The sequence below is a fragment of the Pseudorasbora parva genome, chromosome 14 (genome assembly GCF_024679245.1).
Source record: "Pseudorasbora parva isolate DD20220531a chromosome 14, ASM2467924v1, whole genome shotgun sequence".
In the NCBI taxonomy this organism is placed as follows: Eukaryota; Metazoa; Chordata; class Actinopteri; order Cypriniformes; family Gobionidae; genus Pseudorasbora; species Pseudorasbora parva.
In genome coordinates, this window is record NC_090185.1 from 6,815,304 (window position 1) to 6,843,101 (window position 27,798).

The 27,798-nt window shown below is 38.9% G+C and overlaps 1 protein-coding gene across 1 annotated transcript; it reads right to left on the minus strand.

Moving 5' to 3' along the window:
- Positions 1-1,839: 1,839 nt before the first annotated feature.
- On the minus strand, positions 1,840-27,537 carry mcm2 (minichromosome maintenance complex component 2). Its single transcript, XM_067415389.1, has 16 exons — positions 27,398-27,537; positions 26,271-26,455; positions 25,281-25,453; positions 24,357-24,629; positions 19,880-20,099; positions 19,595-19,802; positions 14,385-14,519; positions 11,408-11,599; positions 11,229-11,322; positions 10,270-10,520; positions 8,971-9,097; positions 7,946-8,058; positions 7,631-7,873; positions 3,811-3,993; positions 2,541-2,696; positions 1,840-2,237 (listed from the first exon to the last, which is right to left on the minus strand). The coding sequence occupies exons 1-16, from the start codon at positions 27,401-27,403 to the stop codon at positions 2,127-2,129; spliced, it is 2,670 nt and encodes an 889-aa protein (XP_067271490.1). The 5' UTR covers positions 27,404-27,537; the 3' UTR covers positions 1,840-2,126.
- Positions 27,538-27,798: the final 261 nt, after the last annotated feature.

Genomic DNA, 27,798 nt, shown 5'->3' on the forward strand with positions numbered 1-27,798 from the left:
GCAGGCGACACGGTGCAGCGACGCAGGGTCCTAAACACCGCCGGGCTGTTTTTTATTTTTATTTTATTTTAGCGACGGTACTCAACTGGCCAGCGATGGAATCTTGATGTCGACCAATCAGAACGCTCTTATTTTAATCAACGCTGTCGATGTTATACCGTGCAGTTTCACGTTTATCAGCATAAGGGAAAAAAATATCAATTCAAATCTATTTTTCCAGAATTGCACGTTTGCTTGAACTCTGACTTTATATCACACATTTGCGAGTTTATCTAAATTTCTGAGGGGAAAAAAATATCGCGAGATAACCTCAGAATATATTGGCGCCACGCTGGTTCCCTCAACAATAATCCAATAGGTGGATTAATCTAAAAAATTAAAAACGAAGATCTGTGATCAAAAGTTTGATACTTGCACATTTTGTCCATCAAGATAATTATCACAGATGATCACAACTTTTATGAATTTTGACTTCTACATGCAGTCGCCAGAAGTAAAAAGCTAAAGGTAAGCTATAAACGACTACACATCACTAAACTTCCGACGACTCGAAGTCTCTCTCATAACATTTGAGTTAGAATAGTTTAAGAGCACAGTTATGAACATAATGAGGCTGTAAAAGAAGACTGAGCTTACCTTTTTTGGTGGATGTTTAATCTTCTCGATCACCTGTAGTCCCATTTAGCCACTTGTTAGCAAATCGCCTTTTCAAAACACGTAACAGCTTTAAAAAAATCATGAGTGGGTTGTCAAATTTTGTGTCACAGAATAAAACGTGTCTTGACTTTGTGTTCACCACAGATGTTATTTCAGCCATTTAACCAAAACCCTGATAAAAAAAAAAAAACATCGACTTCGGGACCCAGAAGTGCTTAGATGCGAACTCGCCATGTTTTGGCCTTTAAAGTGATGTCACACTGCACCTCTCTGTTGCAAGAAATAAAGACTGTGATAAACAACCTCGGAATTGCAATAAAATCAAGTCTAGCCTAGAAATCTAGACGCACCCTAGTGGCAGCAAATCTAATCTGCCCGCGAGTGTCGTCTAGCAACTCTCAATACACTTCTGAGCTGTAAACACCTAACGCTGGTCGGGCCAATCACATTGTGTAGAGTCGGTGGGTGGGGCTTAACAATGACGGCCGAGTTGCGCTTGCGTGCTTCTAGTAAACACAGAAGCTGGCGATCTTTCGGTTGGGCTTTGACCGCGACTCTGGAAGAGTTGGAGCTCTTCTCTGAGAAAGGAACAAAGAACGGCACTGAAGTCATTCTTAAGAAGGGAAGATGTGTTCGGAGTTTTTCCGACTGGATACGGCTAAAGTTTAATCTATCAACGAGCTCCGCTTCACCTTCGTTGCTCTGGTTGGTTGTAGCGCTATCCAATCGCATGCAGAGGGAGTTTGAAAGACAACCGTTTATCCACCCCTCGGATTGAGCTGTCAATGGTGAGTTTCCAGACCAAACATCTTGATGTGGGTCTGGCTTGTCAGGCTAAGGCTTACTCGCAATTGTGAGAAGAAAAAAAATGAGTCTTAATTTACTTTGAATTTTTTTCTCCGAATTGAGAGCTATGAACTCTCAATTGCAAGTCCAAGTCTGAAATGCAATAAAAAAACTCAAAATTGCGAGAGAAAAAAAAGTCAGAAATGTGAGAAGTCGCAATTACCTTGTTCATTCTGTGCGAAAATTTGCTTCCATACAAACAAAACAATTGTAGTTTAGTAAAGTGTACTTCGAAAATGTAAAAAATAAAAACACCAGTTATACTAGCGCGTTTTTATTTTTCTACATTTCCTGTAGCAAGCAGAGATTACAGTAGCGTAATAAACAAATGGTCCATACACACAGCTCAAGTTTATTGTTCAAAGCAAACAGTACAAAAGTTTTTCTTTTTCTTTTCATTTTTACAACAATCGAATAATTTTGACACCAGAGAAAATTCACGATGTCAAGCAGCCAAGACGACGACATGAGCCAAGCAGATCACTATAACCGTAATGACTACGGTAACAAGTTCATAAATGGACCAAAAACAATATTCAATCCATGTAATGGCTGGTCCAATAACCACAAGACAGAATTATATACAAGTCCGATCTCCATGCGAACAAATCCAGGACGACTGTCTAGAACTGCTGAACGATGAGCTTTTTCTTGGCGTCGTGGGAGAATTTGTTCGAGCGAAACAGTTCGCTGTCGTAAAATGCAGACAGGTTGTGGATGTTTATCTGTCGGGCCTGAAGACAAAAAAAAAAAAAGATAAATGACAAACAACATATTTGTAAGGATGTTTGTAACAAAGCAGATAGAGCAACCAATCACTACTATAGTATTTTTTTTCCTACTATGGTAGTCAATGGTTGCTCCATCTGCTTTGTTACAAACATACTTCAAAATATCTTCTTTTGTGTTCAGCAGAACAAAGAAACTCATACAGGTTTGGAACAACATGAGGGTAAGTAAATGACAGAATTTCCATTTTTGGGTAAACTATCCCTTTCAGGCAACCTTTATAAAATGTAAACGCATCTGTTAGTTACCTTGTCCACCAGGTCCTTCTCTGCAATCTCGATGTTGTCCTGCTGGGCTCCGTAACGGTTGCGCTGATATGCGACCTGCTCAGAAATCAGCTGCTTCAAGATGAAGAGCAACAGCTCGTTGTTGTCTCGCCTGAAGGCCAGATACCGTGCGAACGTCTGCGGAAACGCCATAAATGCAACTTCAGTTACCAACTTAACTAGACCGAATCTTCTGAAGATTTGAGCCCCGTTTCCACCGAAATCACCCGGAACAATTAGTACCAGGAACTTTTTTTTACAGGAACTCATTTCATTCAAGCTGTGCTGCTTTTGCTGGTTATGTATTGGTTTACTAAAGAGGTAATTAACAAAACGGCGGAAAAGAGCACTAGTATATTCTGAAAGCTTGTAAGGCTAGATTTAAAATGACAATGTATGTTATTATCAGCTATTACGGACATTGACAGTGAGATGGCTGAGACAAACGCGTGCCATCAGATAAAGAGAGCAAGACTGATATTTACTCGCAACCTCACTATAGACTTTTAAAATGACGGTTTAAATAAAAGGCTGCGTGAGCTCAACCAATCAGCATGTGCAGCACCCAAGTCCCGCCCTCGAAAGTTCCTGAACTTTGGAGGGGGTAATATTTACCCGGAACTACATTCAGACCCTGCGTTCGAGAAACACTGAGTACTAGTGTTGTCAAAAGTACCGACCGCGATACCAATTCGGTACTGAAATGTTAAAAATGACGCTTTGAGCGCTGTTGAGCGGAATCGTAAACACCTCTGACTGGCCATTGTGCTGACGCGCTCATCAAATAGGTCTATGATTGGCTACTTTGATCAGCGCTTCACAAACATGTTGTAAAAATACATCAATGACGCTTTTCATGGAGCGCTTACACAGATACACACAGAGCGTTTGAATGTAGGTGTCTATCAGCCTACCGGTCCGCTGGTCGACGTCTGCTTGTGCTTTCAAACGCTCCCGCTCCCGCTTTCAAAACACTTCCGTGTTGTTTCAAACCGCTGCCGTGAGTTGATCATTGTAGCCAATCACAGGCACATCCGATGAGCGCGTGAGCACAATGACCAGTCAGAGGTGTTTATGATTACAGCTCAACAGCGCTCGAAGCGTCATATTTTTAACATTTCAGTACCGATTTGGTATCGCGGTCGGTACTTTTGACAACACTACTGAGTACCAACCCAAAGTTCCTGCGGTGGAAACGTGGCTTTGCAGAGTAAGCACTAATGTAAAACTGATCCTGGCTCAGCGAGCTCACCTTGCGCATGCTCCTCATCACGCTGAACTTCTGCGTGTCGATGAAGCTCTCCAGCATGACACGGATGGCCATGTTGACGTCGTCCTCCAGCACGTAGTCCCGCAGGTGCATGCGGGCGTGAGCCTCGGCCATGCGGATCATCGACTCAATGTGACGCACGGTGATCGGGATACTTCCTGTAGCCTGACAAACAACATACATAATTAAACTGAGAAGTACAGACATTTGAGCGGTAACTACGGCCAGAGGGACGCAATTTCTGTGCAGGTTTTGGGAAAAATGTGAAGGGACGAAATTTAATCAAGACAAAAAATGGATACATTTTAAAATGCAGTGCGAACTGAAAATGGAGGCATTTAAAAATGATGCATGTTTTCTAATAAAAAAAGTGATTACTTAAAATAAAATACTTTTTTTAATTAAAAAATTTAATTAAAATTTAAACATTTGCTGTGCTTTTGTTTTACAGGCTACACAATTTGGACAACCTTTAGTGTTTATATTAGCCTGACGTGGTCATACTCAATTCTAGTCAGAATATGAGTCTGATGCTCCATTGGGCTGTGATTATAGCCCCGTTTCCACCAAAATTACCCGGAACAATTTGTACCAGGAACTTTTTTACAGGAACTTTTCTCCCCCCCAGACCTGCAGCTGCTGCGTTTCGACCGCGATAAAGTTCCGAGAAGATTAGGCAAATTAGTCCGGTGATGTAGGACTGCGCGTGACTGCTCCTCCAAATCAGTGAAGGACAGTAATCATTTGTGTGTGTACCGATTGAAAGATTTAGTGAACTGTTTACATGAGACGTTATCTAAACCGATCTGGTGTTTACATGTGATGACTTTCAATCGCAACCATTTTGTCACATGCAGTTTGTCTGCCGCACCAAAAATGTCAACGCTGTTTTCTCCAGCAGCTGGAGTGTGTTTACTGTAGCCATAGCAACTCTTAACGGCCACCAGGACTAATACAGTATTATTTATAGCTATTTGTTGTAAAGTGTAATAATCATCTCAGAAAAAAAAAAACTTCTGTCAGGCGCAGTTAAAGTAAAAACTGCCTGGGGCAATATACGCTGTGTCATTACTCCAACATTATCTTCATAACTTACGAAATAAAAAGTTTACCCATCAGAAAAATGTACTTTCCTCTCTTGTCAACATGAGCGCGGCGCGCGCCGTCACGTCATGTAAGGACGCACACTTAAAAGTAATCGGTTAGGTCGTTTACATGGTGAAAAAAAATGAATAACAAGTATGGAAGAGATTCAAGCTGTGCTGCTTTTGCTGGTTATGTATAGGTTTACTAAAGAGGTAATTAACAACGACAGAAAAGAGCACTAATATGCAGATTCAGCAGCATGCAGCATATTCAGAAAGCTTGTAAAGCTAGATTTAAAATGACAATGTATATTATTATCAGCTATTACGGACATTGAGCGTGAGATGGCTGAGACGACCGCGCGCCATCAGACATAGAGCAAGACTGATAATTACTGAACGCAGAACGAACCTCGCAAAAGACTTTTAAAAATGCCGGTTGAACTAAAATGCTGCCTGAGCTCAACCAATCAGCATGTTCAGCGCCCAAGTCCCGCCCTCGAAAGTTCCTGAACTTTGAAAAAGTACTACCTCGTGAGCAGGGCCGTTTGGAGGGGGAAATATTTACCCGGAACTTCATTTATACCCTGGTTCCTGCGGTCTAAACACACGAAGTACCACCCAAAGTTCCTAGTTCCTGGGTAAAGTTCCTGTGGTGGAAACGGGGCTTATGAGGCTTTTCAACCAAACCAGGAAAGACATCAATTGGACAGACCTACAACCAATCAGAGCAACGAAGCGACGTCAACAGAGCTCAACTGCACTGTGTTGCCAAGTCAGCGTTTTTTCCCGCGGGATGTTTTCTATGTCTGCGGGTTGAAGCGACTATTGTGTGACATATAGACCCATGCAGGCACCCATGGCAAAATAACACACATTTTCCCCCCAAACACCATTTATTTCCAGAGAATCTCGTCATAAATGTGATGCTTAAATTACCTAGCTTCGCTGCACATGCATGCAAAACAGTTACAATTTTATATTCTGATCATACTTGCTGTTGAGTGGAAGGAAAAATGAGTCAAGTAGCCTAATTGTCTCTATAATTTTAATCCTCGAGGTACAACGCAACACGATCTGTAAAGAACTTATATACCAGTAGCCGACACATTCAAGGGAAAATGCAAAACGTGTGTCCTGATGGCGTGAGCATGTTATTAATCATTATTTTTGCGCGAGCGGTTTGAGTTATCTATCCAATAAAACTCCCCTGTGCATTCAATGATGTCCCCAAAACTCTTCTGCGCATGCGTATATGAGCGTATATGACGTCATCGAATTGTGAATGAAACCACCGCGCATGCGCGTCCAGTACGTGTTGGATCTGATCCAGCTACGTCATCATGCTACAGGCTGCAGCGAGGACTTCTTGGACCGAACCGCCCGACTTAAAATTTTGTGGGCAGGGCTAAGTTCGGCTGGCATCCAGGCTGTTTATATATCAATATGACTATAAAATTAGGCCCTGTCCACACGAAGCCAGCGCTTTCCCAATCCGATCTTTTTTTTTCCTCGTTTCAAGAAATATCTGCGTCCACACGAGGTTACAAAAACGGACTAAAAACGATGTAGTTTGCATGCCAGGCCAGTGTGTGGCGCTGTAATTCTGCCACAGAAATACACTAAAAACGGAGAAGAAGAGTTGTGGCTAGAAGGGGTATAGCAGTGGTCGGAGGTGAGGCAAAATCTCACAATAAAATAACAATAAATACATTTGCTACTTAACAGATGTGTTTTATTAATGCCTACACCTACCCCAACCCAAAACATACCCTTACAGGTATGCAGATACGGTAATTAAATGACGCGATATTGATGTGCGCGTGCCCAGTGCCCGTAGTTGTATCCCTTACCTCTTTCACCGTGCTGGACGTAGTGTGATGACATCACCGTTTCAGAAAATATACGGATTCGCTGTACACACGAAGACGGAAGATGAGCGGTTTCAGATTTATCCACTTTGGGACCCGGTTTCGAAAAATATCGGATGCATGCTTCTAAAACGCCGGATCCGTGTGGACGAAACGCTGATACGGTACAAAATATATACGTATACAGCTAAACGCGTCTCCGTGTGGACGGGGCCTTAGAGAGGCTATTTACACTAACTCCGCCCACTGATGTCTGATTGGGTCAGACAAAATTACAGAGGACCCTGGATCGTCAAAAGTAGCCAGGGTTGGGGTAAAGACGCGCGGCAGAGTTTGGAGGCAAATCAAGTTCGAATCTCTCTTTTGCCAAACTCGCTCTACTCCCTTTTCCAATCACATATCAGATCAGAAAGGCATTTATTTTAAATAAAAATGAAAATATTAAAATAAAGTGGAAATAAAAAGTCTAACTTGTGTTTAATAAAAAAGTAAATTGGTTAGGGAGGGCTTTATTGTCCAATAAGAAGGCATCAATTTAATAATTAATATAATAATTTACATTGTGTTATAATTGTATACCGTTTAATGTACAACAACACTTGTGCGCAAATACTATCTGCCACCATTTATGAGTATAAATAGTATCTAACTAACATTTAAACTTATTGCAAAGAAAATATGCGATTCACTCTGAAACATGCAGCGCAGACATTTACACAATTAAAATCAGAGCCTTTGGGATTTGACAATCACACTAAGCCATATCGCAATTTCAGTTTTATTCAATAAAGCGTGACACCCTATCAAAGCGTCTTAACATGGTCTTCAACCTCAAAAGCAACTCACCATAGACTCTTTTCGAAGGTCGCTGTAAATTCGGGCCACCTTGTCCTGGTCCATCTGATTGAGTTTGGGTCGCACGCGCTCTTTGGAGTACATTATGTACTTCCTGAGCAGCTCCTGAGGGATGGGCGGGGCGTCGGAGGTGTTCGGCAGCAACACTTCCTCTAGACCGGCCACGCCCCCTTCTTTATTGCTTGGGTGATGTTTAATGTGGCTGCCCACCACAAAGCGAGCCAGCATCTCATCCTAAACACAGAGAATTATGGGTAACGCAATCGGCAAAAGTTTGAGCGAGAGTTTAAATGTCAGCAGACTCACCTGCACAGGGTCGATAGTGTCTCTTACGACACACAGAACGTCAAATCGAGAAATGATGGGCTCTGTCAGGTCCACGTTTTCAGAGAACGTGAGAGACGGGTCGTAGCGCCCACCTATTAAAAGAAAGGAAAGTTTCATAAGAAAAATTAAGGCTGTTAAAGGGTTAGTTCACCCAATAATGAAATTGATGTCATTAACTCCCCCCCCTAATGTCGTTCCTCACCCGTAAGACCTCCGTTCATCTTCACACACAGTTTAAGATATTTTATATTTAGTCCGAGAGCGTATGCAAGTGTATGCACACTATACTGTCCATGTCCAGAAAGGGAATAAAAACATCATCACAGTAGTCCATATGAGACATCAGTGGGTTAATTAGAGTCTCCTGAAGCATCCAAAATACATTTGGGTCCAAAAATAACAAAAACTACGACTTTATTCAGCATTGTCTTCTCTTCCGGGTATGTTTTCAAACCTCAAATAAAGATTCAAACGGTTATGAATCAGTGTATTGATTCATGATTCGGATCGCCAGTGTCAAACTGCTGAAATCACGTCACATTGCCGATATGAATCAATGCTGAATAAAGTCGTAGTTTGTGTTATTTTTGGACCCAAATGTATTTTGGATGCTTCAAGAGACTCTAATTAACCCACTGACGTCTCATATGGACTACTGTGATGATGTTTTTATTCCCTTTCTGGACATGGACAGTATAGTGTGCATACACTTGCATACGCTCTCGGACTAAATATAAAATATCTTAAACTGTGTGTGAAGATGAACGGAGGTCTTACAGGTGTGGAACGACAATAGGCATTTTGTTGAGTCATTTTGATTTAGTCATTAATGACATCAATTTCCTTTTTGGGTGAACTAACCCTTTAAAAACACTGCTGCTACGTTTAGCCCAGCAGGAAGTAATTTAGAACCTGCCTGCACTAGATTAACATGCAACTCAAAGAGCCGAAGGCAAAATTGAAGTTATGACCCTCATTTAGACTTAAACAGTCCCAGAACGCACCGATAGGATTGGCGGCGGCGATGACGGTGCAGCGAGCCTGCAGCGATGTGACGATCCCAGCTTTAGAAATGGAGATGCTCTGCTGCTCCATGGCCTCGTGGATGCTGGTCCTGTCCTGATCGTTCATCTAAAGAGCACACAAGTTCACTTGGGGATTCAATAAAAAACATCGTAATATGGACTCAAAAATGGGTGGAAAAGTTAGACCTGTCACGATTATACAATTTGCCAGACGAACAATTATGGCCACGAAATTATTGCGATAAATGATAATATTGTCGTTCTGAGAAAATGATCAATCTAAAATAATGATAATGGCATAATAATGCAGGTACACCTATTCAAAGATCAATAAACTTTTATTTCTAAAGACTATTTAACGCTGAAAATGGAAAACATTTTAAATATCCACAATAAATGAACAAAATGACCAAAAACAATAAAAGCAATGGACTCTCAGTCTGTTAACAAAAATGCACTTGAATGAATACCAAAAACAATAACGGATGATTGTGTGTTAGGAGCATATTATTCAGAAAACCCCCGGTTCGGTTCATATCATGATTTTAGGGTCACGCTTTTCATGTCTGTACGGTTCTTGTTTTTGTTTTTTCTTTTAATCTTTAACTCTCCATAAATTTACTTCAGTATATTATATATAGCTTAATTATCCACAATTTAGGATACAGTGTTAAAGAAATTGTTTGTAATTATGTAATCATGCACAAACTGAACTTGACCATCTCTGAGGAAAGCTCGGTGAGATTTGGATACAGCGAGAGAGAAGACATTAATGACATGCTTTTCATTTATTTGGCTAAAAGGAGAATGTGTATTACTATCTCTACAGGAACTGTGCCTTTAGCACACAAAGATTGAACTGAAGAATTAACTTGCGCTTATCAAACTGCCATCTTCAGTGTAGCTTTAAGCCTCGTTTACACTCGACGCGCCCGCACGGCAAAAACAGCGTCACAGCTGAGTGCGCAAGACCCCATTTCGCTTGGTGCTTTGCACGTCAAATTTTGTATCTTTGCGTGCGGCTCCGCAATCAAAGAAGCTTGAGTTCAGGCGAATCTGGCCGAGCATGACGTCTCATCACCCAGTCTGCGCGTCAAGTATAAACCTCCCCAAGCGGACGAGGCGCGCGCTCCGTCAGCGAGACAAACGAGAAAAAACAAACAACTATGCAAATGGAAATTATCGCGGCCTGAAAATTGTTGAGCTCATTTTTTTTTATTGTGCGATTAATTGACTATCGCGACAGGCCTAGGAACAGTGCATCAAAGATTATCGTACCTTATCAAACTCGTCGATGAGACAGACTCCTCGGTCCGCCAACACCAGGGCTCCCGCTTCCAGGGTCCACTCCCGGCTCACGGGATGGCGCTGCACGTACGCCGTCAGACCCACGGCCGAAGCGCCCTGCCCTGTGCTGAAAACCGCCCGGCTCGCAATCTTCTCCACGTACTTTAGGAACTGGGACTTAGCTGTGCCTGGATCTCCACACAGGAGAACGTTGATGTCGCCACGCACCTTGTGCTTCCCGCCTGTTGAGACACACAATCATTAGAATGAAGCCGATTTTCATCTGCTAGAAAATAAAGCATCGCACATGTGAATGAAAGTTAGGCAGACCACACTGACTTCATTCAAAAGACAGGAAAAAACTCATCTCTTCCGTAAGCACTTAATCTGATCATCATAAAAAATAATTCTAACTCCTCTCTCTCTATTTTTCTCTTTTCCCTCCCTATTCTAGGTTTTGCTACTCTGAGTAATATCCAAAACTTTGTATTTAAGGCACTTTTTGCATTTCTCATGATTGATCGCTTCCTGTACGCTGTAAAGAAATATTTCAAAAATAAGTTACCTGGTTGCCTTAAATTTTTAAGGTCATACAATGACATTTTTTGTGAATTTATTTAAATATTATTAAAAGATTTTGAAAGCATATTGGGTAATTGTGTGCGTTTTATTCGTGAAGAATAAATGAAAAATTCCAAATTGTGCTATTTTCATGATTTATCACAATTTTTATGAGGTTCAGATGCATTGTTTTAAGTTTCTATTTATCTTATCTCAAATTTTTAATTTCAATAAACTCAATTTTAAGGCAACCAGGTTAATTTTTTTTTTTCAAAGTTAAATCAACAATATTTTTTTACAGTGTGTACTCCTCAGTTGTAAGTAGCTTTGGATAAAAGCATCTGCTAAATGCATAAATGTAAGTTAATTAACAGTTGTGCATGAGATACCTGGATTCTTGGCTTCTCCACCAAACAGAGCAAGCGCCAGCCCGCGTTTAATGTCCTCGTGCCCATAGATGGAAGGACCAATACTTGCGAAAATCTGTACGAGGAAAATCAAGTTTAGTCTGGAGAACATGTCAGATGTGCTCTAAACGTTTGGAAACTGATGTGTGGCCGTCACGCACCCGCTCTCCGATGCGCTCGTCTTTGGACAGAGCCATGATGGCTTTGATGTCTTCATCGGTGAGCTCCGCCACGGCCACGCCCTCATCCTTACGAGCGATGTGATTGGCCAGGATTACGGTGGCGAAGACGGGGAAGCCGTTAGCCATGTTGAGAGAGCCGTCGTAGTTGTTGTGGTAGATTCCTGTGAGCTCCTGTGAGAAAAATACATTTTGGGAGGGTTTATTTTATTTTAAATATATAATATCATTTGCAATTTTATATAGATTGAAAAACATATACACATTTAAAGGGGCATGTTTTACTTCAACATTTTTTATTATAGCTCTAGTGATGTGATATAAATATCAAAGTTGTCATTGTTCTAGTTGAACTATTGTATTATTGAGTATTATTTGAAACGTTAATAGTGTTAAGGCCCTTACACACTGAACGCGATTTTGACTAGGGATGCACAGATCCGATACTCGGGATCGGCATTGGCTCCGATCTGCCATTATTTGCCGGATCGGGTATCGGACAGACAGGACCGATCCAAATTCGATACTGTGCGCATAATATTGTGTGTTATTGTTAAGCCCCAGCGCCCCACAAAAGGCACAAAAACCTTATAAAGCATCAACGATTCGTGCACTAGCCTATATTATGTGTTCTGAAGCCATTCCTTCGTTTAATGCGAGTACAGATTAGTTCACGTCAATGCTTCCCTCCACTGCGGCTGTCAGTCACTCTCCATTCAGCTTTAAACTGTTGCGTTCGGTTACGACACTCAACACGATGAAACTTTCCAAGATTATTTATTGTTTCTGTTATTATGCTTGATCTGTAGATAACGCTCTAACATTATGGTTTCTAAAAAAATGGCTATCTGCTGCCGTTTATTGCTGTAAACCGTGTTACTTTCTACCGGGTGTCAGTTAGATCACAACACTGGACTAGTTATTATATTGTTTTTCACACACAGTAACTGAAATGTTAAACTGTTAAAATAAACGGCTTATAAGAATACTGCATAGATATACTACGCGTTTATATCTTGTTTTAAACTTCTCGATGCGGACGGGGCGCGGCGCGCTGTGAGCGTCTATGACTGTGGCTGTGAGCATGTGTCTCCGTGTTGCTTCAAGCGCATCATCCTGCGCACGGGATGCGCATAAGCGCTTTGTGCCGCTCTGTATTATGCTACTGTTGCGCTATAAAAGCCTTATTAATAGCCTTTCTTGTTCTGCTCTATCTATATGTTGCTGCCTCATTAAAAATATGCACTATACATTTAAAATAAATGCATTTTCTTAGTATATAGGCCCTATTTCTATAAATATATTTACTTACAGCTACAGTTATTCACTTTTGTGGTTTCCTTTATTTTTTCCCAACTAAATGTTTAGATTTTATACAATTATTGTGCACTCGTCATTTAATAACTTTTGCTGCTGTATTATTCACTAATCTAATTTATTCAATTCTACACACTAAGGCTTAGAAATTCTACATAGACAAAACTGCATTGGTATCGGATCGGTTTAGTATCGGTATCGACCGATATTCAACATTTTTAATATCGGATCGGTTCTGGAAAAATGGTATCGGTGCATCCCTAATTTTCACGCGCGAATAATTTACACAATGGTTTTATTTTTTGGTCAGCTGTTTGTGTAATGAGCACTTCCACACCGAACACGAATGTGCTGCGGCGAAAAAACGACATTTAATTTTTTAGTTTCAGTTTTTTTTTTACTCTAGCGGCGTCAAAAACGGCTTCAACCAATAAAATACAAGGAAACAAAGGTGACGAAATGTCCAGTTGATGTCACGAGCTATTCACTCAACATTAACCTTTGCCAGGTATGGCATATCTCATGAGATTACAGGTCTAGTCAAAGCTGTGCAACTGCAGCTGTGTTTACAGACAGCAATAACCTAAGTTAACCTTTTATAAATCGTTTTTTTTAACCTTATGTCCGCAATTATGGAAAGTGAATGTGCTGCCATCAGTATGTCTGTGGCACTTAAATGTTTACATTGTGACTCAACTGGAAACAGTCCGGATCGATTGGTTCCCTGAAGTGCTGGGTTTGTCTCGTCAGATGCGCTGCTGTCTCGGGATGAGATCCTCAAATTGTCCCACAGACTTAAGAAAGTAAGTGCAGAACCGGCCATGATAAAGTTTTAGCTCGTGTACATGATTAGCATACTCCGCTTCAGACTCTCAGTTCTTCAAGACTGGGTTGCACCCGAAACCGTCTTTTAAGTAAAAAAGACGGTCCATGTTTTCTCAGCTGTCGCCGCGAATGTTTTGTTGTGTTGGAGCTCTGAAACGTTGCAAATTCGTGTCGCGGCTGATGTGAATGGTTTTGACGCGAAATATTCGCTTATTCGTATCGCTTTTCCGTTACGCGTCCGGTGTGAAAGGGCCGTAATGATGAAAAATAACAAATACACATTCAGAGGTGCATTTTACTTTAATATTAATTTATATAACTAATAACAGTAACATAAATAATAACAAAAAAATTACTCTTTAAAATTAAAATTAGGACTAAATTAAAATATTTGGATGCTTTATTAATATAGTTATTTGAATATTGTTCAATATTGTGCAGTTTTGATATAATTTGTAGTCTTTATTTATATTTTAATACAAATTGAGTTGTTAAATGTCTTCAACGGTCGTATATTATTCAATAGTGCAGTTAATATAATTTAATCTTTTATTTATATTTTAAGACCCAAATCATGTTGTTAAATGCCTAAATAAAGTTTGAATATTGTTCAATATTATGCAGTTTAATTATAAACTTAAGTTTTTAAATATCTGAAAAGGTTTTAAAGTTCAAGTTTACCAGCAAACGTCACTCAAAGCTTCACCCTATGCCACAAATCTGTCATGTTTGGTGGCAGTGAAGGATTGTAGGGGTTCAGCTGGTTTATTAAAGAGGATTTTTGAAATATTGCAGTCATCAGGGTGTGTTGACTCACAATCTCGTCTCCAGGTTTGCAGGTGTCCACTAAGTCGGCCAGCAGGATGGCATCTTTGGAGCGAGGCAGGCGGCCCGCCGCCACTTTCCCAGGACTCTCCTGAATGGTGATTCGCTGGTAGTTTTGATACACCGTCTGTTTAAAGGCAAGAGCGTAAGTTAACATCAGGAGAGAAAAGAAACAGCTGCATCCTGCTGCTATGGCAACAGCTGGCAAAATTATGATTACTGCGGGCCTCTCAGCACATCTACATAAAGAGAGAAGCAAGGCTCTTAGGCAAAGATGATTGAGTTTCTAATATATTATAGCTTCTTATAGAAAAATACAGAAAACTAAATCTCTACATTAAATAGAATGTTTTAAAATAACCAAACTCTACATTTGGATCAGGTGAAATACGGACGAATCCCATAAAACGTGATCAAGAAAATGTTCTTATGTCACTGAATAAGTAATGAAACAAATACTATATGTACTATTTTCTTCTCTTTTTTGTTGTTGTTGACATTTTCAAGAAAATGAATAGCGTTCACCCAGTTACCACATCATGGTGGTAGTTGTATTGAATATATGCTGATTTTATTGTGTATTGTGGCATGATTTATTATTATAATTATGTCTGATTTATATTTTAATTTAATTATGAAAATATGCCATTAAATAAAGCAAAAAATAAATAAATATTAATGCTCTTAAAAAAAGGGGTAATTATTTTTATGCATGAAAGGTTTTTCTGATTTTAAGGTAAAATATGATTGATAGAACGATAGATAGATAAAACGATAGATAGAACAATAGATAGAACGATAGATAGATAAAACGATAGATAGAACAATAGATAGAACGATAGATAGATAAAACGATAGATAGATAAAACGATAGATAGAACGATAGATAGAACAATAGATAGAACAATAGATAGAACGATAGATAGAACGATAGATAGAACGACAGATAGATAGAACAATAGATAGATAGAACGATAGATAGATAGAACGACAGATAGATAGAACGACAGATAGATAGAACGACAGATAGATAGAACGACAGATAGATAGAACGACAGATAGATAGAACGACAGATAGATAGAACGATAGATAGATAGAACGATAGATAGATAGAACGATAGATAGAACAATAGATAGAACGACAGATAGATAGAACAATAGATAGATAGAACGATAGATAGATAGAACGATAGATAGATAGAACGATAGATAGATAGAACGATAGATAGAACAATAGATAGATAGAACGATAGATAAAACGATAGATAGAACGATAGAACAATAGATAGAACGATAGATAAAACGACAGATAGATAGAACAATAGATAGATAGATAGATAGATAGATAGATAGATAGATAGATAGATAGATAGATAGAACAATAGATAGAACGATAGATTGATAGAACGATAGATAGATAAAACGATAGATAGAACGATAGATAGAACGACAGATAGATAGAACAATAGATAGATAGAATGATAGATAAAACGATAGATAGATAGCACGATAGATAGAACAATAGATAGAACGATAGATAGAAAGAACAATAGATAGATAGAACAATAGATAGATAGAACGACAGATAGATAGAACGACAGATAGATAGAACGACAGATAGATAGAACGACAGATAGATAGAACGATAGATAGATAGAACGATAGATAGAACGATAGATAGATAGAACGACAGATAGATAGAACAATAGATAGATAGAACGATAGATAGATAGAACGATAGATAGAACGATAGATAGAACGATAGATAGAACGATAGATAGAACGATAGATAGAACGACAGATAGATAGAACAATAGATAGAACAATAGATAGAACGACAGATAGATAGAACGATAGATAGATAGAACGATAGATAGATAGAACGATAGATAGATAGAACGATAGATAAAACGATAGATAGAACGATAGAACAATAGATAGAACGATAGATAAAACGACAGATAGATAGAAAAATAGATAGAACAATAGATAGAACGATAAATAGATAGAACGATAGATAGAACGATAAATAGATAGAACGATAGATAGATAGATAGAACGATAGATAGATAAAACGATAGATAGAACAATAGATAGATAAAACGATAGATAGATAGAACGATAGATAGATAGAACGATAGATAGATAGAACGATAGATAGAACAATAGATAGATAGAACAATAGATAGATAGAACGATAGATAGAACAATAGATAGATAGAACAATAGATAGATAGAACAATAGATAGATAGAACAATAGATAGATAGAACGATAGATAGATAGAACAATAGATAGATAGAACAATAGATAGAACAATAGATAGATAGAACAATAGATAGATAGAACGATAGATAAAACGATAGATAAAACGATAGATAAAACGATAGATAAAACGATAGATAGATAGAACAATAGATAGATAGAACAATAGATAGATAGAACGATAGATAGATAGAACAATAGATAGATAGAACAATAGATAGATAAAACGATAGATAGAACAATAGATAGATAGAACGATAGATAAAACGATAGATAGATAAAACGATAGATAGAACGATAGATAGGACAGATAGATAGAACGATAGATAAAACGATAGATAAAACGATAGATAGAACGATAGATAGAACGATAGATAGAACGATAGATAGAACGATAGATAGATAGCACGATAGATAGAACAATAGATAGAACGATAGATAGAACGACAGATAGATAGAACAATAGATAGATAGAACAATAGATAGATAGAACAATAGATAGATAGAACGACAGATAGATAGAACGACAGATAGATAGAACGACAGATAGATAGAACGATAGATAGATAGAACGATAGATAGAACGATAGATAGATAGAACGACAGATAGATAGAACAATAGATAGATAGAACGATAGATAGATAGAACGATAGATAGAACGATAGATAGAATGATAGATAGAACAATAGATAGAACGACAGATAGATAGAACAATAGATAGAACAATAGATAGAACGACAGATAGATAGAACGATAGATAGATAGAACGATAGATAGATAGAACGATAGATAAAACGATAGATAGAACAATAGAACAATAGATAGAACGATAGATAAAACGACAGATAGATAGAAAAATAGATAGAACAATAGATAGAACGATAAATAGATAGAACGATAGATAGAACGATAAATAGATAGAACGATAGATAGATAGATAGAACGATAGATAGATAAAACGATAGATAGAACAATAGATAGATAAAACGATAGATAGATAGAACGATAGATAGATAGAACGATAGATAGATAGAACGATAGATAGAACAATAGATAGATAGAACAATAGATAGATAGAACAATAGATAGATAGAACGATAGATAGAACAATAGATAGATAGAACAATAGATAGATAGAACAATAGATAGATAGAACAATAGATAGATAGAACAATAGATAGATAAAACGATAGATAAAACGATAGATAAAACGATAGATAAAACGATAGATAAAACGATAGATAGATAGAACAATAGATAGATAGAACAATAGATAGATAGAACGATAGATAGATAGAACAATAGATAGATAGAACAATAGATAGATAGAACAATAGATAGATAAAACGATAGATAGAACAATAGATAGATAGAACGATAGATAAAACGATAGATAGATAAAACGATAGATAGAACGATAGATAGGACAGATAGATAGAACGATAGATAAAACGATAGATAAAACGATAGATAGAACGATAGATAGAACGATAGATAGAACGATAGATAGATAGAACAATAGATAGATAGAACAATAGATAGAACGATAGATAGATAGAACGATAGATAGATAGAACAATAGATAGATAGAACAATAGATAGAACAATAGATAGATAGAACGATAGATAAAACGATAGATAGAACGATAGATAGATAAAACGATAGATAGAACGATAGATAGGACAGATAGATAGAACGATAGATAAAACGATAGATAAAACGATAGATAGAACGATAGATAGAACGATAGATAGATAGAACGATAGATAGATAGAACAATAGATAGATAGAACGATAGATAGAACGATAGATAGATAGAACAATAGATAGATAGAACGATAGATAAAACGATAGATAGAACGATAGATAGATAAAACGATAGATAGAACAATAGATAGATAGAACGATAGATAGATAAAACGATAGATAGAACGATAGATAGATAAAACGATAGATAGATAAAACGATAGATAGAACGATAGATAGATAAAACGATAGATAGAACAATAGATAGATAAAACGATAGATAGAACGATAGATAGATAAAACGATAGATAGACAGATAAAACGATAGATAGAACGATAGATAGATAGATAGATAGATAGATAAAACGATAGATAGAACGATAGATAGATAAAACGATAGATAGAACGATAGATAGATAAAACGATAGATAGACAGATAAAACGATAGATAGAACGATAGATAGATAAAACGATAGATAGATAAAACGATAGATAGAACGATAGATAGATAAAACGATAGATAGACAGATAAAACGATAGATAGAACGATAGATAGATAGATAGATAGATAGATAAAACGATAGATAGAACGATAGATAGATAAAACGATAGATAGAACGATAGATAGATAAAACGATAGATAGACAGATAAAACGATAGATAGAACGATAGATAGATAAAACGATAGATAGATAAAACGATAGATAGAACGATAGATAGATAAAACGATAGATAGAACAATAGATAGATAGAACGATAGATAGAACGATAGATAGATAAAACGATAGATAGAACGATAGATAGATAAAACGATAGATAGAACAATAGATAGATAAAACGATAGATAGAACGATAGATAAAACGATAGATAAAACGATAGACAGACAGACAGACAGACAGACAGACAGACAGACAGACAGACAGACAGACAGATCTTATTGTTTCATGACATTCACTCAAATACATCTCTTCAGGTGATGATACACTGAGTGTCTTTTTGAGCAATGTGGCCAAGCGACTTTCCCATTGAGAACGGGGAACAAGTTTCAATCTGGATCCTTCAGATCGGCCGTGTCTCCTGTCTCTCACCTGGGTGGCCATTGACGGTCACACCGCTCAAAAAGTCGCCCCGTGTATCAACACCTTTTATCTCTGAGTACTTTGGCACAGAATCATCGTCCTCACGCACCTGCTCCATGTTTATATCGAACGGGCCGAGCGACTGACACTCCGGACAGGAGCCCGGCTTCACCTCCTGGTTCTGGGACTGGAAGAACGGACCCAAGATGAAGTTACACTTATTACAGTTGTACTTCACCATACCGAGCTGCGGAAGAACTCCAGTGCAGCTGGTCACGACCCCACTGGTGCGGATCAACTGGTTCAGATGAAGCTGCCTGGAAAAATCACACACGATGAATACAAATATGCCTGAAGGTAAGTGTACTACGGCTTTAAATGGAGTCGCTCGCACCTGAGCGACCGGAGCTCTTCCACCAGAGGCAGGTTGCCGATGCGGACGTGGATTTCATGTGCGATTCGGTCGTATTTGGGGTACATGGCCAGCACGACCTCTTTTGCGGCTTCGTCAAAGATCTTCAGCATCTCCGCCGGAGCCTCCGGCAGAAAGTACGCCAGCACGTGCTCCCTGGACGCCAGCTCCTCATAGTTCACCAGCAAACTCTCCTTATTTTCTGAAGAGATCGCAAAGGATGCAAAGTCAGGGGCCGTATTCAAAAAACATTCTTACCACTAAGAGTTCTCCTAAATGGCAGTAAAAGTTCAGTCAGTCCCTCCAGGATTTCACAATATTTTTGTGTGATTTTTGCGATCAATATGACTTTGACAAATGGCAAAAAAAATTGCAATGTTCTTTTTTTTTTTTATAATTAAAGATACCACATTTACCATATTATGTATTATGTTAGATGCACAATATTCATACATAAGAGAACAAACAAAATGCACAAATCTTCTTTATTTTGGTATCATATATGTAGCGCAGTGGTGTACTATAGCTTTAATGACATGATCGCTTAGGGTGGGAAATATCTGGAAAAAGTAAATCACAGCAATAAGCAAAACTGCCTAATATAAAACGGTCTCAAATAATGATTTAATCAAGTAAACAGCCAGTAATAAAATAAGAACTAATAAACAAATGATTCGAGGACAAATAAATTCAACAACGATAAAGATAAAAAACGTGCTTTTTTTAAAGGTGCACTATGTAGTATTTTACACTATGTAGCACTATGTATGTAGTAAAATATCCAAAAACCACTAGGCCGGTGTTATATATTTTGTTCAGTTGAGTTCTTACAATATCCCAGAAGTTTCCAACTATTTATAAATTGTGAGAAAATTGCTATTTTAACTAAGGACAGGGACGTTTCAGCATAGCGTTTGAGGGAGTCGCCTGGCAATCGCGTCATATCTGCGCTACCCTCGGTTTCGAATTTGGCAGGAGCGCTTTACTCTTAGCAGTGTGAACGAGTGAACACGGAGTAACGTCATATCATTTAACGCACTTAAATGTATCTGACATGATAAACAGAGCTGCGATACCTCAATCATAACCGGAAGAGCGGATCTGTGCAGGCGCCCGGCGACTGTGTCCCGTCCCGTCATAATAAAAGTCCCGCTGTTCGCGAACCGTGTGTTTGTGTAACAATCGCTCCAGCGGCCGTGCTCAGCTCCACAACACTCGGTCCTGCTCTGCTTCTCTACAGTAACGTTAATAACTGCATGCATGAACATGATTTCTGCCCGAGTCCTATTTTCCACTGGCTGTGAGGTGAAGACCACATGTCCCAAGATGCTGCGCTCACAATTGGCATCATCAAACTACGCATTTGTTTAGAATAGGCGCCCTCCAGTGGACGGAAAGTTGCATAGTGCACCTTTAAGTCGTTCTTTTAAAAAATTGTTTAAATCAGACTACTGTTTTTTTTCAGTGGTTGTAATTTGATAGGTAGCCTATAATCTGCTAGGCCTATATATATAACCATAGGTTGCTTTCACTTGAAATATTACTGCGTACAGTAATACACGGACCCAATAGCCTACTGTCACACGTCCCAAACCTATTCACTCAAGACACCTCCGAGACGGACGTTTAGGCATAATCATATGTGTATTTGATTATGATTGTTCAAGGGCATAATATAGAACAGAGATCCGCTTGTTAAGTCGTGACGTAAGGAACGCCGTTTCTGGGTCCAAGCCTCAACTCGTTTCACTTGAGAATGCCATTGACGCCCGTTTATGCGCGCTATTTTTTCATATCAAACATTTAAAAGTTAAACATTTTACATACAGTCGACACAAAAATTCTCTATGGTCACAGCGTTACAGACATTAATATTTTAACGATTTATAAAAGATGAATCACCGTCTGGTAGGGGTGTCCATGGTTAACCGATTAACCGTTAAATAGCGTAACCGAGTGAAACATTTTGCTCGGTTAAGTGGCGTCAATGACGTGCTTTGAATTTAGTTGTAATATATTTTTGCACCCCTAGAGACCGCCAGAGCGCTGCCAGACATTTGTAATATCCACAAGAAGAAGTCATGACCAGCTTTCTAAGCGGGCAAAGAAAGCGTGGGAGCGCTTTAAAAATGAGAGTGACAGGGCAAAATGCAAGTATTGCAATGCAGTGCTTACCGCATTTTTCAGGCTATAAGTCGCTCCGGAGTATAAGTCGCATCAGTCAAAAAATGCGTCATGAAGAGGAAAATAACATAAGTCGCACTGGACTATAAGTTGCATTAGGGCAGAAGCAGAGCGGGAGCCGCGCGCGGATCAGAAGAAAGAAAGTTTGAGTTAGAAACTTGTGAGGGACTAGAGAAAAGCATACGTTACTTTAACTGTAATAAAGAAAACAAAAAAAGCTAATCGCGGACTGAAAGCAAGATGGCCAGAGCTGAAGGCACGAGTCCACAGATGCCTGAACTCTCTGCCGGGAGAGGCTCAGCCGCGCGAGTCAAACGCTGTCTGTGTGAATCATTCTCCGCTGCATATTTTACTACATGCCCTAATCATGCAGGCGCCCTCACCTCGCGGCCACTCGCATTGCTCGTGAACTGGAGCACATCTCTAATTTAACGAAACAGCGTACGCCTCGCAGACATGAAATATATCTTAAGAAAGCTTGAAATGTCTTTTAACAATTTAAAACGAAAAGAAATAGGCGACTCTCTGATTATGTAATCCATGATGTGTATTTCTCTATATAGGCGCGTTCACTACGGAGATGGCGGTCGTCAAATTGATAAACTAAAAATAATAACCCTGACGCACACTATGGTTAACCGAGTATTAACCGCTAAGGGCCTCGGTTAACGGTTAATGAAAAACTTGAAAACGTGCAGCCCTACCGTCTGGCCATCTGGAATTTTGGTATGGAGAAAAAGGTTATTATTATTATAACTTTTTTTGTAGTATTACACCCGATTGTGTGTGTATATTAGCACCGTTTGAAGTTTTTCTTGTGGTATAAGATAGAGCGTTTGGACCCGGAAGCACTTAACGTCAGCCTTAACAACCGGATAGGCTACTCGCAAGCGCTGAGAGGCGGCAAACGCACAGAATCCTCAGCCAGTCTGACATCGGTCCGTGTGTCAGGAGCGAATTGAGTTCGTGGGACACAGAGCTTTTATTAACTCTTATTTTAATTGTGATCTCGCAGATATTACTTTTATTTGGTCATTCATCCATCTAGAGTAATCAATTCGCCCAGTCCTCGGCACTTAGGCCTATGCGAGACGGCAGGCGAGGAAGATTCACTTTCGCTTTTACTAAGACCGTGCAAGCACCACAACGTCTGTAATCCTCATAAAAACAGTGTATTAAAGCTTTAAATAAATTAGACATAGTTCAATTCGATATTAATTTATTATTTTGTTATTGAAAATAATTGTGTGTGATTATATTGCGGTGAAATGGCAAATTATGCAGGATCGCAAAAAAATAAGACACATTGCTGATTTTGCATTGTATACAGCGATCGCGGAATCGCGGAAAACTGGAGGGACTGCATAGTTAAGAGTTCTCTTAAAACCTATTCAGGAAGCTGCTGAGAGCAACTTTTACTAAGGAATAGAGAGAAGTCTTAAGCTAAGAGTAAGGGCGGGGTTAACCTCGGTGCTATGGATGATGTCATCACTCTTACTAACTATGACCACAGTGATTGGCTGAAGGGGGAAGAGTCATCGTCAGTGATTTAATTATAGAAATATTTAGTAGAACGAGGTTTCATGTTGCTATATTCAAATAAATATTTTACAATAAAAATGTTGCCATATTCGAATAAATACTTTAAAAAGTAGGCAAAGTGTGACTAACTAAACTAGTGTATGTTCAGCTATTTGTCAGTTGTCTTCATCTTGAGAGATTGCAGAACTCAAGCAAAAATTATGTTTTATAAACAAAGTTCCTCTCAGTCTGAGATCCGGCAGTGAACTCTGGGTTTGGGCTGAGTTCAGGGTTCGAGCCCTCGATCGCTTCGGACAACACATCAAATACGCTTATATTGTTTTACTTTATTCAATCATTTTTAAGTGTTAAAACAACTACCACAGGTAATCTGACTATAATTTTTTTTTTAATGAAGATACATTTATTATCACCATTGCCTCAGTATTGTATAGTGTCTTTGCAGTAACAGTAATTTTGATTGTTCAGTGATTTGGTCTTAGTGAGTTAGGAGTTCTCTCGACTACTCCTAGCGTTTCATGGATTTCGGAGCTAGTTTTAGAGCTAAAATGCTTTGCGAAATACTCTTAGAGCAAAAATGTAGGAGTCCTCAAAGTAGGACTGACACGCCCATTATTTTTAAGAGTTTCTCCTTAATCGGCAAGTTGAGCTACTTTTAGCCTTAAGATGTTTTGTGAATACAGCCCCTGGATTTATATAACAGGGTTTCCCCAGATGACCGCACACCACCCACCTTTGCACATGTCGCTGATGCGCTCTTTGAAGACGTTGTGTCCGTGCTCGTCCACATGCGTGCGCAGGAAGTTCTTGAAGCGGTGGTAGATCTCCAGTCGCGGGGCGGCCATGGAGACCCATTCCCTGACCGTGTGGCCCTTCATATCCTCCAGGTTCTCAATGCTTTCGATCATCTCTTCATCCTCGCCCTCCATCCCCACACCATCGGCTGCCCTCTCCGCAAGAGCCCGCTGCCTCTTTGTGGGCCGTTTGTCATCCTCATCTTCACTGTCTGTACATAACATAATCAGCTACAGTTAGACTATGGTTTAATAACATTTTAAGGACTTGCATTAACTTATGGCTGCACAATTTCTAATCAACCCACTCTGAGAAGCAGAAAACACTGCTCGCGTGTAAATGAACACAGTGCCGCGCTTCACTCGTGATTTCATAACTCACACTAAGCCATGTGGCAAGTTCGGTTTTATTTCAATTAACCATGCAGCTTGTCTGGCTACCACCAGACCAAGCTCAATTTAAAACTGAACATTGGTCTGGAGAGTCTGCTCTGTATTTTCTACTGCACAAGAGGCGTGATCAACTGGCATAGTTCAAATGACTCTGTACGCAAATAGATAGTCCATCAGCAAATCAAACCACAAGAGGCGTGATTAACAGGCAATGACCCATCGCTTCTCCATCCGTCATCGTGTTAAACTCGCCAATATCCAGGTGGATAAGCCAGTCTGTGATTGGTTCCCGTATAAGTGTAACAAGCAGTAGAAATTAATGTACAGGTTTCCAGACTAAGTTGCCAGGCGAAAATCAAATCGCCGGCAAATCAGGCTAGGTTTACCCAGTCTACCGTACAACCTTACACGAACTGTTATCTTCAGTAGTTTGCGGTAAAGTACCATTTTGCAATGACTAAAACGCCCACCGTAGAGGAGACCGCGTCCGATGCGGCCCATGCCAATGTCCTGTTCTCTGTCCCGCTGTCTCATAGCCGCTTCAGCTTCTGCCCGAGCGCCGGGTGAGAGTTCACTGAGGTCTTCATCCTCATCCAAACCCTCCGCTTCATAACGGTCCAGTTCTGGGATGGCGCGGTAGTCTCTGTGAAAATTACTTGCGTTAGCTACTTACATTTCTTCACTTAACAGATGTTTTTATTCAAACCACACTTATGTTTACATGCAAAGTTAACAAAACATTGGCGTATCACAGAATACGTGTCAGTTCAGTAGAACAAAATCATAATTTCCTGGTATATTTGCAGAAATTATCAATAATAAAAATAGAAAGTTGCTGCAACCATTGAAGCCATGGTGTCTCTTTTTACCTGTATAATAAATTATTTACTATTTCATAAGGGAAAAATAAATTACCCAGAGCTAGCAGGTAAAATGCAACAACAAATGCTGTTGCGTTATCTTCTGTTCGGATGCCTGATGTTTGAGAACGGAATCGCATTAGACGGTATTGACACCGCTTCATTTTTTAATGATAGACATGGGCTTAGGCATTCAGAATGACTACAATTGTTTACATTAAGATTTACTTTATTGCACTTTTCTCAAAAATCATTCACCTAAAAGTTATGAGCATCTTGATCCAATGCATTTAACATCCCTAAATTAACATTAAAAAAAATATACTTTTTTTAATGCCACTTCAGCAGCAAGGCTATCTTCAACAACGACAACAAAAAAACAACATTGGTAGAAACAGCTATTGATAATTTAATTTGCACATCTTTTAAGCACAATTTTTATTGCTAGCATACAATTTGCAATTTTTTATTAGGATTTGGGATAAAACATGACCTGGACATGTTTCCGACAAGTTTCATGAGGTTCCCCCCCACCAATCACCCTCTTAATCTGCAAACCATCCCGAAGACGCCCACCATCAGAAGAACATTCTCTCTCACCTCTCCATCCCATCTCCGATCAGCTCCTCTCCATCTCCGTCCTCCTCATTAGGAAGAGTGTCTCCCAGAAGCCCCTCGGACTCGTCCTCAAACGGGGGCAGGTCTCTGCCAGGGCTGGAGGTCAGGTCACCCCGCCGAGAGCCACGACTGGGGCTGGTGGCCATGTGAAACGACTCTGATGAATCCTGTGTAAAAGCAAAAACATCTCAATACGTCTCCAAGATGTCTTATAACCAGCACTTCATCTGGAAAGCATCTGCTGTATACAAACTTCCAATAAATGTTCTTAAAAAGTCAGTTTTATATACAGTCTAGATCATTAACATCTTAAAGACGTTCTCTATTTAACATCTGACAGGAAACGTCTCATAGATGCGTTGAAGATGACCAAACACTTTTAAAAGATACACCTTTCAGATTTAAACACACACATCAAATACATATATCTGTGATGCAAGCATGCTATCTGACAAACAAAAACCCTTCCATTCATATTAGATGTCAAAATGCACACACGCAACTAGATCAGGCTTATATAATAATACTAAAACTCAATATAATTTCTGCAGAAAAATAAACCTGTAAATCAGCCAACACATTAAAACTGATGTTCTATCATCACTAACGTTAACGTTACTCAAGAACAGTCACAACTGTTAAACAAAGAAACTAGTTTTACCCACGTGGGAACTTTAGACTGGTTTAACCCTTTACAAGACAATAGGCTTAAAATATTTAATTGAATATTTAACACATGTCAGTTCAGGAACTTTTCAGTTTAGTTCAAAACAATACAGGTTTTTTTATTTGTATTTGCATTTTGGTCTGATTTTTTAATTGGTTGAATGATTTGACAGTTCAAGTTATAGAAAAATAAATGCTTCATATAAATTTCGAATTAAAATGATGACTTTTGTAGAAATGTAAACGCATATTTGTTGGAGATTGAACTTTATACTGAATTTATTGTAATATCTAGATCATTACATTGCACCATCTAAACACTAAATAGTACATGCACGTGTTGCACATCACATTTTCAAACGTCAAACACTTTGAAGCAAATATGAACTATGGTTTAAACGAACTATTTACATATACTTAGAAGTTATGCCCAAAACACTCACCGCCATCTTCTCACGTCCGTCTTAAACAGCAGCTCGACTGCAGACTGGTTTTTCCCGGGAAGACTGACTTTTCGCGCCAAATGCTACACGTGATCACAAAGCGCGCGAGAAACGCTATGAATATGAAGCGAGGAAGAGAGTCTGAGGACTGTGATTGGTCCGGTGGCAACTGCGTCACTCCGACCTTACCGGTCATTGGTTCGACGCGTGAAAAGGGACGGACATTTTAGGTTTGTTAGAAAAAATATAGACAAAGCAGTGACAGTGAGCGTTTATATTTTGCTTAATAAGAACTAATCGGATTAACAGTCAAGGGAAATATAAGAGCCTTTGTAACTCAGATGATTCTTTGGTCCACTGTTAATACATTTATAATAATAATAATAGATTTTTTTCGTTTT

Excerpts from the sequence above, each read along its gene's own strand:
- mcm2 (XM_067415389.1), bottom strand. Across the intron at positions 11,600-14,384 it reads GCAAACCTGGAGACGAGATT|GAGCTCACAGGAATCTACCA; the intron begins GTGAGTCAACAC and ends TTTTTCTCACAG. Across the intron at positions 8,059-8,970 it reads CGCCGCCGCCAATCCTATCG|GTGGGCGCTACGACCCGTCT; the intron begins GTGCGTTCTGGG and ends TTCTTTTAATAG.